Source organism: Motacilla alba, chromosome 17 (assembly GCF_015832195.1).
Source record: "Motacilla alba alba isolate MOTALB_02 chromosome 17, Motacilla_alba_V1.0_pri, whole genome shotgun sequence".
NCBI classification, from domain to species: domain Eukaryota; kingdom Metazoa; phylum Chordata; class Aves; order Passeriformes; family Motacillidae; genus Motacilla; species Motacilla alba.
This window is the reverse complement of record NC_052032.1, coordinates 1,516,205-1,528,823: the sequence shown is the minus strand read 5'-3', so window position 1 is coordinate 1,528,823 and position 12,619 is coordinate 1,516,205. Positions and strand designations below refer to the sequence as shown.

The window sequence follows — 12,619 nt, the reverse complement described above, 5'->3', positions numbered from 1 at the left end:
GTCCTGCCAGCTAATTCCCACTCCGGAGCCATCCCCTCTTTTTTATCAGCTCTCACAGAGCAAATTAATTTGGTGTTAATGATCTGTTCTCCTTCAACCAGCAGTATGAGGAGGTTCATGTGTTGCTCATAAATCATCCAGAGACCAGAACAGTTTGCAAGGACAAACAGATTTAGAAGTGATGGCAAAGCAAAAGGACAGCCCAGAGTGACTCGTGGGGTCACCCTGCGGCTGCTACACCTGTGGGACAAGGCACCACCCCTGGAAATCCTTAATCTGATCCCTGCACCACCTCCCACCTGCAGCAGGTGCTCCCTGGAGAGCTGTCTGAGCCTCTGCAAAGCAGCAGAAGGCGAACACAACTGACACAAAGCACAGCTCTTCCCTCAGGTGCTGACAGAGGCCTCTAGAGTGAAAATTCACGTGTCAGTCCAAATTTTGTGACCCTTCCAAAGCATCAGCCCTCACCAAACAGCTCCTGAGGGTCCAGCAGTCCTGTTTCAGGACATGTGACAGTCTGTTCATGACTCTCAGCCATTCTGGAGCCCTCCTGGTGCACTCCAAGCTGCAGAGCCCACACCAGCACCTTTCTATTCCCCCAGGATCAACAGACTCACACTGCAGGTCTGGCTGATTGATGAAGGTACCACACACACAGAAACTTAATTAATGGAGATATACAGATACATATGTTATTTTTTCCTGTTTGGGATAGTACTGGATTATTAAGTCTAGGGCTCAACAGCCAGGAGAAAAGCAGAACAAGTCCAAACTTTGATAAGATGTGCTGAGCAGTTCCCTATCTACCAAAGGATGGATGATGAGCTTGCTGAGCCTCTAAATATCCTCCTGTAACCTGGAAATGAGAGTGGTTCTCTTTCCCCCCCAGCTCTACCTACCTGCACCACCCTCACAAGGGTTTCAGGGTATTTCTGGAACACATCCTGGAAGGCACTGGCTGGAAGCCTCAGTATTGTGGATGGAGAGGCTGCTCGGGCCGAGACGGTTTTATAGGGAGCAGGGTGACCCTAAGAGAAAGTTCCAGAGACAGGGGGTTAATCCATCAACGATCCATGCCAATTCCTCCCAGATTCCTGCTTTGCTGCTGTCTGTGTCTGACAGACACTTCTGACCACAAAGAGCCTTGAGCTGGTGCTCCACAACCACGGGGGTGTGATGAGGGTGAATTCACAGCTGCATTAGAGACAGGGCAGGGAAATGAGAGCTCCAGGGAGCTGGATCAGGGTGAGGGAAGTGCCAGGATCTCAGCTCTGACACAGCTGAATTCCAGAGCCAGCCTTTGAAATCCCAGCTAGTGAAGGCTGCAGAGAAAAGAGGGTCTGTTGATTTTATTATCTGTGCTAACAACCAAGTTATTTGATGCATAAACAACCCCAGACTCACACAACCAGTGAAAAACACAACAAAATTGTACAGCAATTACAGACATAATGGAGGAAGCCAAAAGACAGGCAGACTTCTTGTGTTTCAAGATATATATACACATTTTTTCATATATATATCCACTTTAAATATTCCATGTGACAAAGCCAAACAGCTTCACTTTACTGGAGACAAAGTGGGTCTAGACCATCCCGCTCAAAGAACAGATGGAGAACTAAAAAACTAACAAAAAGTGGGTAGAATACAGAGATTTTTTTCACACTGGAAGGCAAGACTCTGGATTTGGATTTTTCCCCTTAAATCAGAATAGATTTTAACAAAAATCTACTGCAAAATACTTGGATAAAAAGACAGAAAATATCCCTTTCACCAACTTAATAAATGCTGGAAACAACATCTCTAACTCATAAATTAATTTAAAATCCATGAAATATTGATTTACACAGTATTTATAAGATAAAATGAGCCTTTTTGCAGCACAAGAGCTGCAAGAGGAAGAAATGTAGTTTCTATTTTAACAGCCCCTCACAGCTCCAGCAGCTTTTCCCCTCCAGAGCAACACAAGGCACCTTTTTCCCAATACTGACACTGAGATGTTAAATGCTGATTACAAACCAAACTGCCTGCAAGACTTGCAGAGCATCATGCAACTCAACACAAGCACTCGGAAGGAATTCCTGCCTAAAGAACCCAGCAAAACCAAACAAGAGACTTTCTCTAATGACTCTGGAAAATAAAGCTGCAGCTCTGTCTGCCTGCTGGTCTGGAAGGCTCCGTGAAGCAGATTCTAAAATTAAATTAAATTAATTGGAACCAATTTCTTAATTACACCAAGTTCAGCTGACCTTTTTATAAAATCTGGGGATGATATTAATAGCTTTGATTTTCAACTTCCTGAGGGATCTGAAATTTTAAACATCTCTTTGACCTACAGTGTAAAGCTCCCAGTGTCCTCAGTTTTCCTAAGTTTCTTTTAATTAAGTAAAGAAATTAACAAATAACATTTCTGTGCTTCGGCTGCACCCAAAAACAAATGCAGCAATCCTCTTTTACAGGCCAGTTTGAAGTCTGGCTTTACATGAAGAATTAATTTGGACTTCTTATACTTACATGTAAAGAAAAATGTATACAGTCTGCTTTTAAGTGCTGCATTTGCCATCAACTGTATTTTCTACCAATCTCTACAGCAAAAATATAGTCAAAAACGAAGGAAATTATTACATTTTTAGTTGCTGGACAATGATAAGTATCAAGTTAATTGGTGTTTCATGAGTTATTCCAAAGAGCAAACTGAGCCCCGGGTATCCCAGAACTCTGGTCCCCAGTCTACCCAGGAAAGTGTTTGGGTTTTTTTCTGGCAAATGCTCAGTGCTGACAGCCTCAGAAAAACAGCTTTGGGATAATAACAGATAACAATGCAGAAGCCTTTTTCTCCAAAGAACAGCCCATTCCTCCAAGTTTTCAGCATATAATTTTGCCTCTCTGAAATCCCTGCATGAGAGCAACTCTTCTGAAAGGGCCAACACCATGGCTAATGGGGCTGGGACATGCAAGAACTGTCAGGGGAGTGTGAGGAGGAAATCTTCCATAATTGTCACTTCTCTCAGCTCTAATGTTATCAGCAGCACAGGGAGAACACCATGTTCAAATTATACTATTTTGCAATCACACACTGAGATGACAAGAACAGTTAAGTTATAATCAGTTATGAAACAGGGTTTTTTTCAACAGAGAACTTTTTGTTCTCAGGGCAGGTAACTATTTACTTCTGTCTTGTTCCAAGAGCTGAGGCATCACCTCCAAGCAGCAGCTGAACCCAGGTGACAGCTTATGGCCAAATCCAACCAAGCTTGGTCAAAAAATCTGCTGCAAGAGACATAGATGTTTCACACTCTCCCATCTGCAGTGGTATGCTCCTTTCTGGACCCAAAAATCTGACATTTTCTCCCCACTTCCATGGCTGGATTTTGTCTTCCTTCACTCCTTCCTGACATCCACTACATCAACACTGCTGCACCCAAAGCTCTTGCAGCAATCAATCACTTCTTTATAACCTCATCCATCTTGTCAGCCTTGCAGGCTCACCTTTATCCAAGTGTTCTTCCAGCTTCTTTTAATCCTGACTTTCATTTTTTCCCCCTCAATCACTGCCATTTGATCAATATCCCTCACAGCCTCTTCTTTCTCCAACTTTCTTACTCCAATTATGCCAGCAGGCCCGTTTTCTTAAGAGCATCTCCACATGGAGGACAAGAGAAGAGCGAACCCCCAAATCTCCAGCAATCAGCATCACATCTCTGCTGGACCAGTTCACTCTGGATGAACATTGACTGTTCTGGGAAAAGCTCTGGCTGCACACACAAGCTCTCAGCAAGAGCTGCTGAAAACAGAAACGTCAACAAGGCTCAGCTCAGAGATTTCTGTGGTATTCGAGGCAGTATCAAGACAAAGTCATTAACTGCACCTCAGAAATGTTCCGGAATACCAGGAAAGCTACTTGGATTCAAAAGCTCCAAGTTTCTCCTCAGAGTTTGGAGAAAGCAGCATCAATCTGTTCTTGGAATAAGGGGAGGCTCGTGTCACAGCTGCTACCTTTGTACCTAGTAGAACTGAAGGGACTTTTCAGTTCAAAAGCTGAAAGATTCAATTAGAAAAGTACCTCTGCTGTGACCTTTCTTTTAGGTCCACCAACGAGATCTTGCCACTTCTTGCAGCACCCTCAACCTTCTTGCACAACTCTCAGCTAAGTGAGGGACCAGCCTGACATCACCTGCTGCAAAATCAGTCAAAATAATCACAAATCCAGCTCAGACAACTGAAATCCTCTCTGAATGCACTCTTTCTTCACAGCACAGCCATGTGTGCGGTGGAATCTAATTCAGGTTATGGTATCTGCAGAATGTTCTAAGACTCACTCACTGTTTTGGGATGACACTGGGGGTCTCCTCTATTTTGATCCAGTGCTACTTTCTCTCTCCTTGCCTATTTTCATGCTACTCCTCTACCTAAAGTCTGCCAGGAACATAAGGAAGAGGAAAAATAGCAATGAAACAAGCAGCTCACTAAGCTGGGAAGTGAGGAACAAAAGAGTTGTAAAAATAAATGAGAACAAGTTTAGCAAAAAATATTTCAAGGTTTTTTATTATGGATTCTTCTGCAGACTGCTAACTCTGTTCAGCACACTTTCAATCATTTCTATTTTTTTTACTTACCACTGGTATAACTAATGAGAAAGAGAAAAATGACAGAATGAGAGTTAAAAATGAAAAAAACTCAACAGGATAAAAAGTGAATGGCAACCACTTTTTTAGAAAACAAAGCCATAAAGCACTGCTACACAAGGATTTCTTTTCTTATATTCATTTTAAACAAGCAAGAATATGACTGGTATTCATGTTCCTTTATGATGGCCCTGTTTTTTAGAATATTGTCATGGAGAAAATTTAGTGGTGGAAGTAACTAATATGGATTTACAAAGGTATTATGAATGTGACAGCAAGAACTAGACTTGCTACAGTCCAAATTATTCCCTTTCTACAGAGAAAACTGTGACCAGGCTTAAAAAAATGTTATCACTGTTGACAGGTTTTAGGGAACTACAGATATACATAATATAGATGCACAGATAATGTGGATATAGAGGTGTATGGCTGCTTTTGGAAGTGACAAAGCACACTTCAGAGAATCCTTTAACACACAATTCACAGAATCACTGGGTTGGAAAAGATCTTCAAGACCATCAAGTCCAACCCAGCCCCAACACCTCAACTCAACCCTGGCACCCAGTACCACATCCAGGCTTGTTTTAACCCACTCACCTCCCTGGGCAGGCCATTCCAGAAATTTATCACCCTTTCTGTAAAAAGCTTTTTTCTAATATCCAACCTGAATTTCCTTTGGTGCAGCTGGAGACTGTGTCCTCTGGTTCTGTCAGTGCTGCCTGGAGAAAGAGCCCAGCCCCAGCTGAGCACAGGCACCTTTCAGGAGCTGTAGGGAGTGATGAGGGCACCCCCGAGTCTCCTTTTCTCCAGGCTGAGCACCCCCAGCTCCCTCAGTGGTTCCTCACAGGGTTTTTGTTCCCAGCCCCTCTCCAGCCTCGTTGCCTCCTCTGGACACGCTCCAGGTCCTCAAGGTCCTTCCCAAACTGAGGGGCCAGAGCTGGACACAGCACTCAGGGTTTGGCCTCACCAGTGCCCAGTGCAGGGGCAGAATGACCTCCCTGCTCCTGCTGGCCACACCGCTCCTGATCCAGGCCGGGATGCTGCTGGCCTCCTTGGCACCGGGGCACACTGCTGGCTCACGTTCAGTTGCTGGCAGCCAGTACCCCCAGGTCTCCTTCTGCCCGGCCACTGTCCAGCCACACTGGCCCCAGCCTCTGGCATTGCAGGGGGTTATTGTGGCCAAAATGCAGGACTGGGCACTTGGACTTATTAAACTTCATCTTACAGGACTCTGCCTATCCCTCCAACCATGCCACGTCTCCCTGCAGAGCCATCCCACCTTCCAACAGATGGACACACGCTGCCAGCTTAGTGCTGTCTGCAGATTTACTAATGAAAGACTGAATCCCCTCATCCATGTCAGCAATAAAAATATTGAACAGAGCTGGCCCCAGCACAGAGCCCTGAGGGACACCACTGGTGACTGGCTGCCACCACTCTCTGGGCCCGTCCATCCAGCTCCTGACACACAGAGCAATGGCACCTTTTGATGAACAGCAACACCCAAGCATGGCAGAAACATGGCACAAGGCAAACATTAACAACTATTGATTAGATTTATCTTCATCCTCTGAAATCCCATCCTACCAAAATCCTTCAGGAAAACACCTTCAGGGTTTGGGTATTACCAAAGATGTTGAATTCAACACCTTCCATGTAGGCATTCCTAAAGTGATTTCAGCAAAACCATCAGTCTAATTCCAACTGAAACAAAATCCACCAATTTTGCACTGAATAGGATCAGCATTCAGCTCATCCTGGCCCCTGCCAAAGAGCACAGCCCTCAGCTGGCCACCAGCACCACTGATGGTACAAAACAAAATAAATCCATTAACTGGTTTCACAGTATAATCACAGTACTAACAACTGTCAGATTTATTTTCATTAGACTAAATAAAACCAAATTCATTAAGTAACTCATCAAACATGTAAAAGCCCAGACTGCTGGGCCCCAACCTGGTCCTGCTCCTGCCTGAGTTGTGATTTGAGCAAATCAGACTGTAATCTCAGTTTTCCAGACACAAAGGGATCATTCAGATCCTCCTGCCAATCAGAAGCAGCCAGTCAAGCACACATTTCAGAACCACCCTCCACACCACCAAGCTCAGCTTCCACCTGCAAAGGTCTGGGAGGAGGAGAATTATCAAAAAAGCCATTTTGCATTCTGATTCTTCTCTAGGAATGTCCAAGGCCTGCTTCCCCTGCAAGGCTCAGTGGGAGCCAGCAGGGAAGTGCCCCTCCCAGAACTCACCGTGATGACATCCAGGATGCTCAGCAGGCTGTGCACGCTGTCTCCTGCCAGCACCTCCTTCACCACCACCTCTGTTCCATCCTGCAAGCACACACACTGCATTACTGCAGGCTCACAGCTGCATTTGGGAAAGCTTGCAGCATTTCAGAAAGCTCAGGTGCTTCTTTTCTCTCTGCTCTGATAGAAATGTGCTAATTCCAAACAGGGAGTTTCATATCAGCTTTCTAAAAGTGATAAATTAAAAGAAACTACGACCCAGCTTTTTCCAGGGATGTTGTGACCTGCCTGTCTTTGCTATTTAACACCATCAAAACACAGCTTCCTTCATCCAGAGGCACAATGAGCTCCCTTTAATGAGGGGTTACCTGTCAAGAGGTTGTACAAAGCAGGAGCAGCAAAATGTAAAAATACACAGAAATCAGCTAAACACCAGCCCACTAAACTTTCAGCCACTGGGAAACTGCTTACATCCAAAAGTTAAACTCCAAGTTTAGTCAGGAAGAAGGTAAAAATTAAAAATTTAACTTGGCAGAAGGGATGACAAGGACTGGAAGGACTGGTGCTCAACATTTTGAGACTCACATGAAAAACAAACCATCATCTTTTTTCCCATCTACCCAAAAGTGAATCTGACTCTTCCGCCTCCCAGACAAACCCATTGACTCCTGCTGGACTATTCTGAGGTGAACTTGGTCTCTCCTGCTCTCTGTGCCCAAATCCTTTCTGTAATGACCTTTAAAGGTGAATGTTTCCAAGCCCAGCTTGCACCCTGTCTTCCCTCAATAACTTCTGCATCTCCTGTGTGAGGATAATTCCAGCTGCCTCATCAGCTTTGTGTTCTGCTCTCTCATCTGAGACACGAGGGACTGCTACAAACCTTGATCTTTACAAACACCACAGCCCCAAAGAGTTGGGATTAATCCCTCCTAAACCACTGTGATTCACATGTCAAAGTTTAATCAATGCTTAATGATTCATGCCAGCCTATCTGCTGTGCCAACAGATTTCTCTCAGGAAGTGCAGAGCAGTGGGTTCTTGTTGGAATCCTGGATGCTGAGAATTTGAGACTTTCTGTGCTGCCAGGCACTGACTCCCAAGAGAACACTGCAGGTGACCTAAGGCCATGGAGAAGGCTTCCAAAATGGAATGGCAGAACTGGGATTATGGGTGTGGAGTTTGAATAGAAGTGTCTAATATCATGTGGTGGAAAACTCAGAGTTTAAGGGTTTCGAATATAGTCATGTATGTAAGGCAAGATGGAGGTTTTAGTGCAGAGGCTGGTCCTTCTTCTTCCCCTCCTTCTCCCTGGGTTTGGGTGGTTTTGTGTAATTGGATAAAAAAGCCCACATTGCAGGGCATGAGTGGTTGGTTATTGGGTTAAAAGTAAAAATAATTTAGGTGTCATTTCTTAATTGGATAGTTTATCCTTAAAAGACCTTGTAGAGAGAGAGAGACAGGGCTCCATTTTTACCTTGTTACAGTAAAGTACTGGAGAACTTACAGCTTGTGAGACTGTAACATAGATAAGAACTAATACACATCTGAGGTTCTTACACTTTCTTGGATGCAAACTTCCAGCTTTCCATCCTGCACCACGTAGATGCTGTTGTCCAGCTGCCCGGGACGGAAGATGTACTCGCCCTCGTGCAGCTGCACAAAGAACATGTGCTTGCACAGCTCCAGGAACAGTGGCTTCTCAAAGTGCCCAAGGACCCTGCAGCAAAGAAAATGCAAAGAGAAAACCTAAAATCACCACAGCCTTTGGAAAATCCTTCCTAAATTAGCAAAGCCCCAGCTGCGAGGAGCAGAGGAAGCCCCAGAGGAGCAGCTGCAGGGAAGGAGCCCCAAAGACCTCCCCAAAATAAGGTGCAAGAGCAGCATGAATCACAGAGCTGTAAATGCTGGGGCTCCTTTGGAGGAGCCCTCCAAAGAATGCAGGCTCAGAAGGAAGGACAGCCAAACTTCCTCCAGCAAACACCAGCAAGGCCTGTGGAGGGCAATAAAAAATAAAAACCTGCCTGATATACACACTCTGTGAGAAAAGTTACCCCAGGAACTTCCCCTTTAGCTGCCCTGTGCATGGAAGCAGGACACAGGAGAAATACTGAAAAGAGGGAAAAGCTCCTGTCATCTGCATGTAATTGCAAGTCTGGAATATTCCATCTCCTGCTGGTAACATGCATCTGAACTCCAGTCAGTCACTGCCAGGCAGAGAGAAATATGGGTTTCACACCTGATCACTCTGTACAGAGCTCCAACAGCTCACATTTATCAGGATCAATCCATCAAATCCTACTGCAACATCAATTAGTCATAGGAGACCATAATTCCACAGCAGCAAGTTCAGATGACTGAAATAGCATTTTTATTTGAGAATATATGACCTTCAGGACTATATTACATCACAACAGGGAGGAAAAATGAACATCCACAAGCAAAATCAAAATTACAGACTGGAAGATCTCCTCTCTGCTGTGTCAGCAACTTAACCCCTTGCTGAAGGGGCACAAAGACCAACCCTTCGTCTTAGTCTGCCAGAGAGCTGTGGGGATTAAGTTGACTTTGATTTATTTGCAACCTTTTCAGGCAGAGAGGTAAAATATCCTGCAGCCCAGGGAGCTGTCAATATGGTATCCAATTAACATTTACCAATTATGATGTTTTTCTGTACAAAAAAAAAAAATTGCCTGGTACAGCCTAAACAGAAGTTTTAAGATGCATTAAATCTGTTCATGTTAGAACACCTTTATTAGCACTACTCTCAAACTGAGGAAACTAACTTACTTGCTTTTTTCTCCCCCCATCTCTTTTTAATTTTTAAAACAAACTCAGCTATTTTTTTAACGTTTCTAGAAAATTCAAAGTCACTCATTTTGTCCTTATGCTCAGATGAATTTCAGTCAACTCCCTCAGGATTCTGACCGTGCAATAGTAAAATCCAAGATTTTACACAAACTGTCAAATATTTATATCACTTGAGCATCCATCAAAACCAAACTCTAAATTTCTCTTTCCATTTAACATTACCTGACATTTTTAAGCATGTATAGGACTTCTGATGGCAAGTGGGAATTCTTGACATCAAATTCAGTCAGATCTGCCTCTAGCAAAGAAGGAGGAGGTTCTTTCCTCTGCAGAGTTGGACATTCCTTCTTAATACGCAGAATCCTACAAAGGAAAAAGAAAGTTCAGGATGTTCCCTCATTTGTACTAATACAAAATATTAAATTTGTACTAATAGGAAATGTTAAATAAGTATATAGTAAATACTAAACTTCACCATCCCAAGTTACACATTATCAATTAGCTAAAACATCCCATCCTCCTGCCTTTCCTCACCAAAACCATCCCAGTCCAGCAAACCTCCCAGCTGATCCACAGCTGACAGGACTGGGAAAAACCAACAGCTACAGAAGAGGGCTCTGCTAGAGATACATTCCACATCACAAACAGAAACACCAAACCAGCCCCCAAGATGTGAATTTTCCCCTTCCCAAAGTCCCAAGTACCTTTTAGCCAGAGATAAAACCTTTGCCCGTTTCCGCATCCTCTGGCGAGGGACGGTGTTCCCAACCAAAGAGTTGGGAAGAGTTGTAACCTAGGGGGGAATAATGGACACAAAAACAGTCACAAAACCCCAAAACCAAAAAAACCAACTCGCTAATTCCAACCCTGCTGAGGCACCAAGACATTTACCAGCCATAAAGTGTGAGCAGAGTGAAGAGCTCATGTAAGACCTTGGAGGGTTGGAACATCTACTTCAGGATCACTTCCTTTCTATAAAGCAAGTAGAGTGTATTTTGATTTTACCAATCAACTACTACAGTGCTAATGGATGGCAGAGGGGAAGGATTCCTTGCTGTGGTTTTCATTCAGGAACACTCAGCATCAGGAAGAGGAGTAAGGCACTGATCTCTGCTTTGGGACAGGGTCAGGAGCCTGGGAATGGCTGGAGTTGGGCCAGGACAGCTCAGGCTGGAGAACCAGAGGACACAGTCTCAAGCTGCACCAAGGGAAATGCAGGTTGGGTATTAGGAAAAAGTTTTTCACTGAAAGGCTGATAAATTTCTGGAATGGCTGCCCGGGGAGGTGGTGGAGTCACCAGTCCTGGGTGTGTTTAACAAAGCCTGGATGTGGCACTGGGTGCCAGGGTTGAGTTGAGGTGCTGGGGCTGGGTTGGACTCCATGATCTTGAAGGTCTCTTCCAACCCAGTGATTCTGTGAATTCTGGGAATTCTGTGAGATCAGGGCAAGGTTCTTCCCCCAGAGGGTGCTGGCACTGCCCAGGCTCCCCAGGGAATGGGCACGGCCCCGAGGCTGCCAGAGCTCCAGGAGCCTTTGGCCAGCGCTGCCAGGGATGCCCAGGGTGGGGTTGCTGGGAGGTCTGGGCAGGGCCAGGGGTGGCACTCAATGATCCTGGTGGGTCCCTTCCCACTGAGAATATTCCAGGATTCTATCTGGCTGTGATGGTGACAAACCAAGGCTTTTCCTTGCATTTCTTAGTTCCCAAGTGCCACCCTCTGGAGAAACACCACAACTGCTACACCAAGCAAGCCCCTCATTAGGTACTTTTAGAACATTCCCAGTTCTCCATTTGTTACCCAAAGAGTTGAGTCTCTGTAAAATTCCTCTTGCAAAAGTTCCTCTTGCAAAAGGAATCTTTAATTAGTTTGGAGGGATATTTTTTTGAAAGTAAAACCTTGGTATATGTTATAAAAACCCAGGAAGTACAACCCACAGCAGTTTGGGTGTAATGTTCTCTGCCTTACTCAGGAAGAAAAGCAAAAAGTAAGGTCTAAAACTCAAACAAAAAACTACCTGATATTATTTTACCATGTGGAATTCTAAGCATTCTTTACTTATGTGAATTACATATAAATAGCTTGGTTAAAAATTATTTAAATTATGAAAATCATCAAGAATATTAAAATTATGAAGTTGCACACACAAAATTTCCTCTCATTGACGTTTTTTTTTGCGAAGTTCTACTTAAAGGCTGACCTGCCATGCAAGATTCAGGGAGCAACCACCTCCTCCACAATGAAACAGCTCCAGAACTGAATATTAAACCCACCAGTGTCTAATTAAGTCAAAGTGTTTGAATTCACCTCAATGAAGTATGGGAGGCAGAGGCTGGGGCAGTTCACAGAAGGAAGTGTTCCTCCACACAGGGTGACTAAGGATGGTTACTTCCCTGTATCTCATTTTTCTACAGATGTTGGTTTGCAGGGAGTGCACACCTGGACCTGGCAGCACAGGGAACAGCCAGGACCCTGTGAGGGCAGTGAGGCCCTGGCACAGGGTGCCCAGAGCAGCTGGGGCTGCCCCTGGATCCCTGGCAGTGCCCAAGGCCAGGCTGGACAGGGCTGGGAGCAGCCTGGGACAGTGGGAGGTGTCCCTGACATGGCAGGGGGAGGAATGGGATAAGCTTTAAGGTTCTTTCCAACTCAGACCAGTCTGGGATTCTGGGATATTTAAACAATCATTAACACCCTACAGGAGTTAGATACTCATTGATTTATTGCTACCCTCATTGACTGCAAATATTTTTCAAAGAGGAAAGGTCTGGCCAGAAAGAGAAGCTGCTGCTGCTCCGTCAGCAATGCAGTCAGTACTGCAGGAGTTCTGAAACATCCACAACATCCCAGGGAGATTTACAGGCAGAAGGCCCTGGGCCAGGCTCAGCCAGTGAAGTGTTGCAAACTTTACACCTCTCAACTTTACACTGGGTTTCACCAGGTGC

The 12,619-nt window shown here is 44.7% G+C and overlaps 1 protein-coding gene across 2 annotated transcripts in view; it reads right to left on the bottom strand.

The window, feature by feature from the left end:
• PNPLA7 (patatin like phospholipase domain containing 7) overlaps positions 1 to 12,619 on the bottom strand; it is a 126,399-nt gene that overhangs the window by 109,191 nt on the left and 4,589 nt on the right. For both annotated transcript variants that reach the window (XM_038155911.1, XM_038155910.1), the window contains exons 6-10: positions 10,386 to 10,474; positions 9,904 to 10,044; positions 8,431 to 8,590; positions 6,877 to 6,957; positions 900 to 1,028 (exon numbers count right to left, since the gene is read on the bottom strand). In XM_038155911.1, the coding sequence (XP_038011839.1) occupies positions 900 to 1,028; positions 6,877 to 6,957; positions 8,431 to 8,590; positions 9,904 to 10,044; positions 10,386 to 10,474 (600 nt within the window). The remainder of the gene's footprint in view (positions 1 to 899; positions 1,029 to 6,876; positions 6,958 to 8,430; positions 8,591 to 9,903; positions 10,045 to 10,385; positions 10,475 to 12,619) is intronic.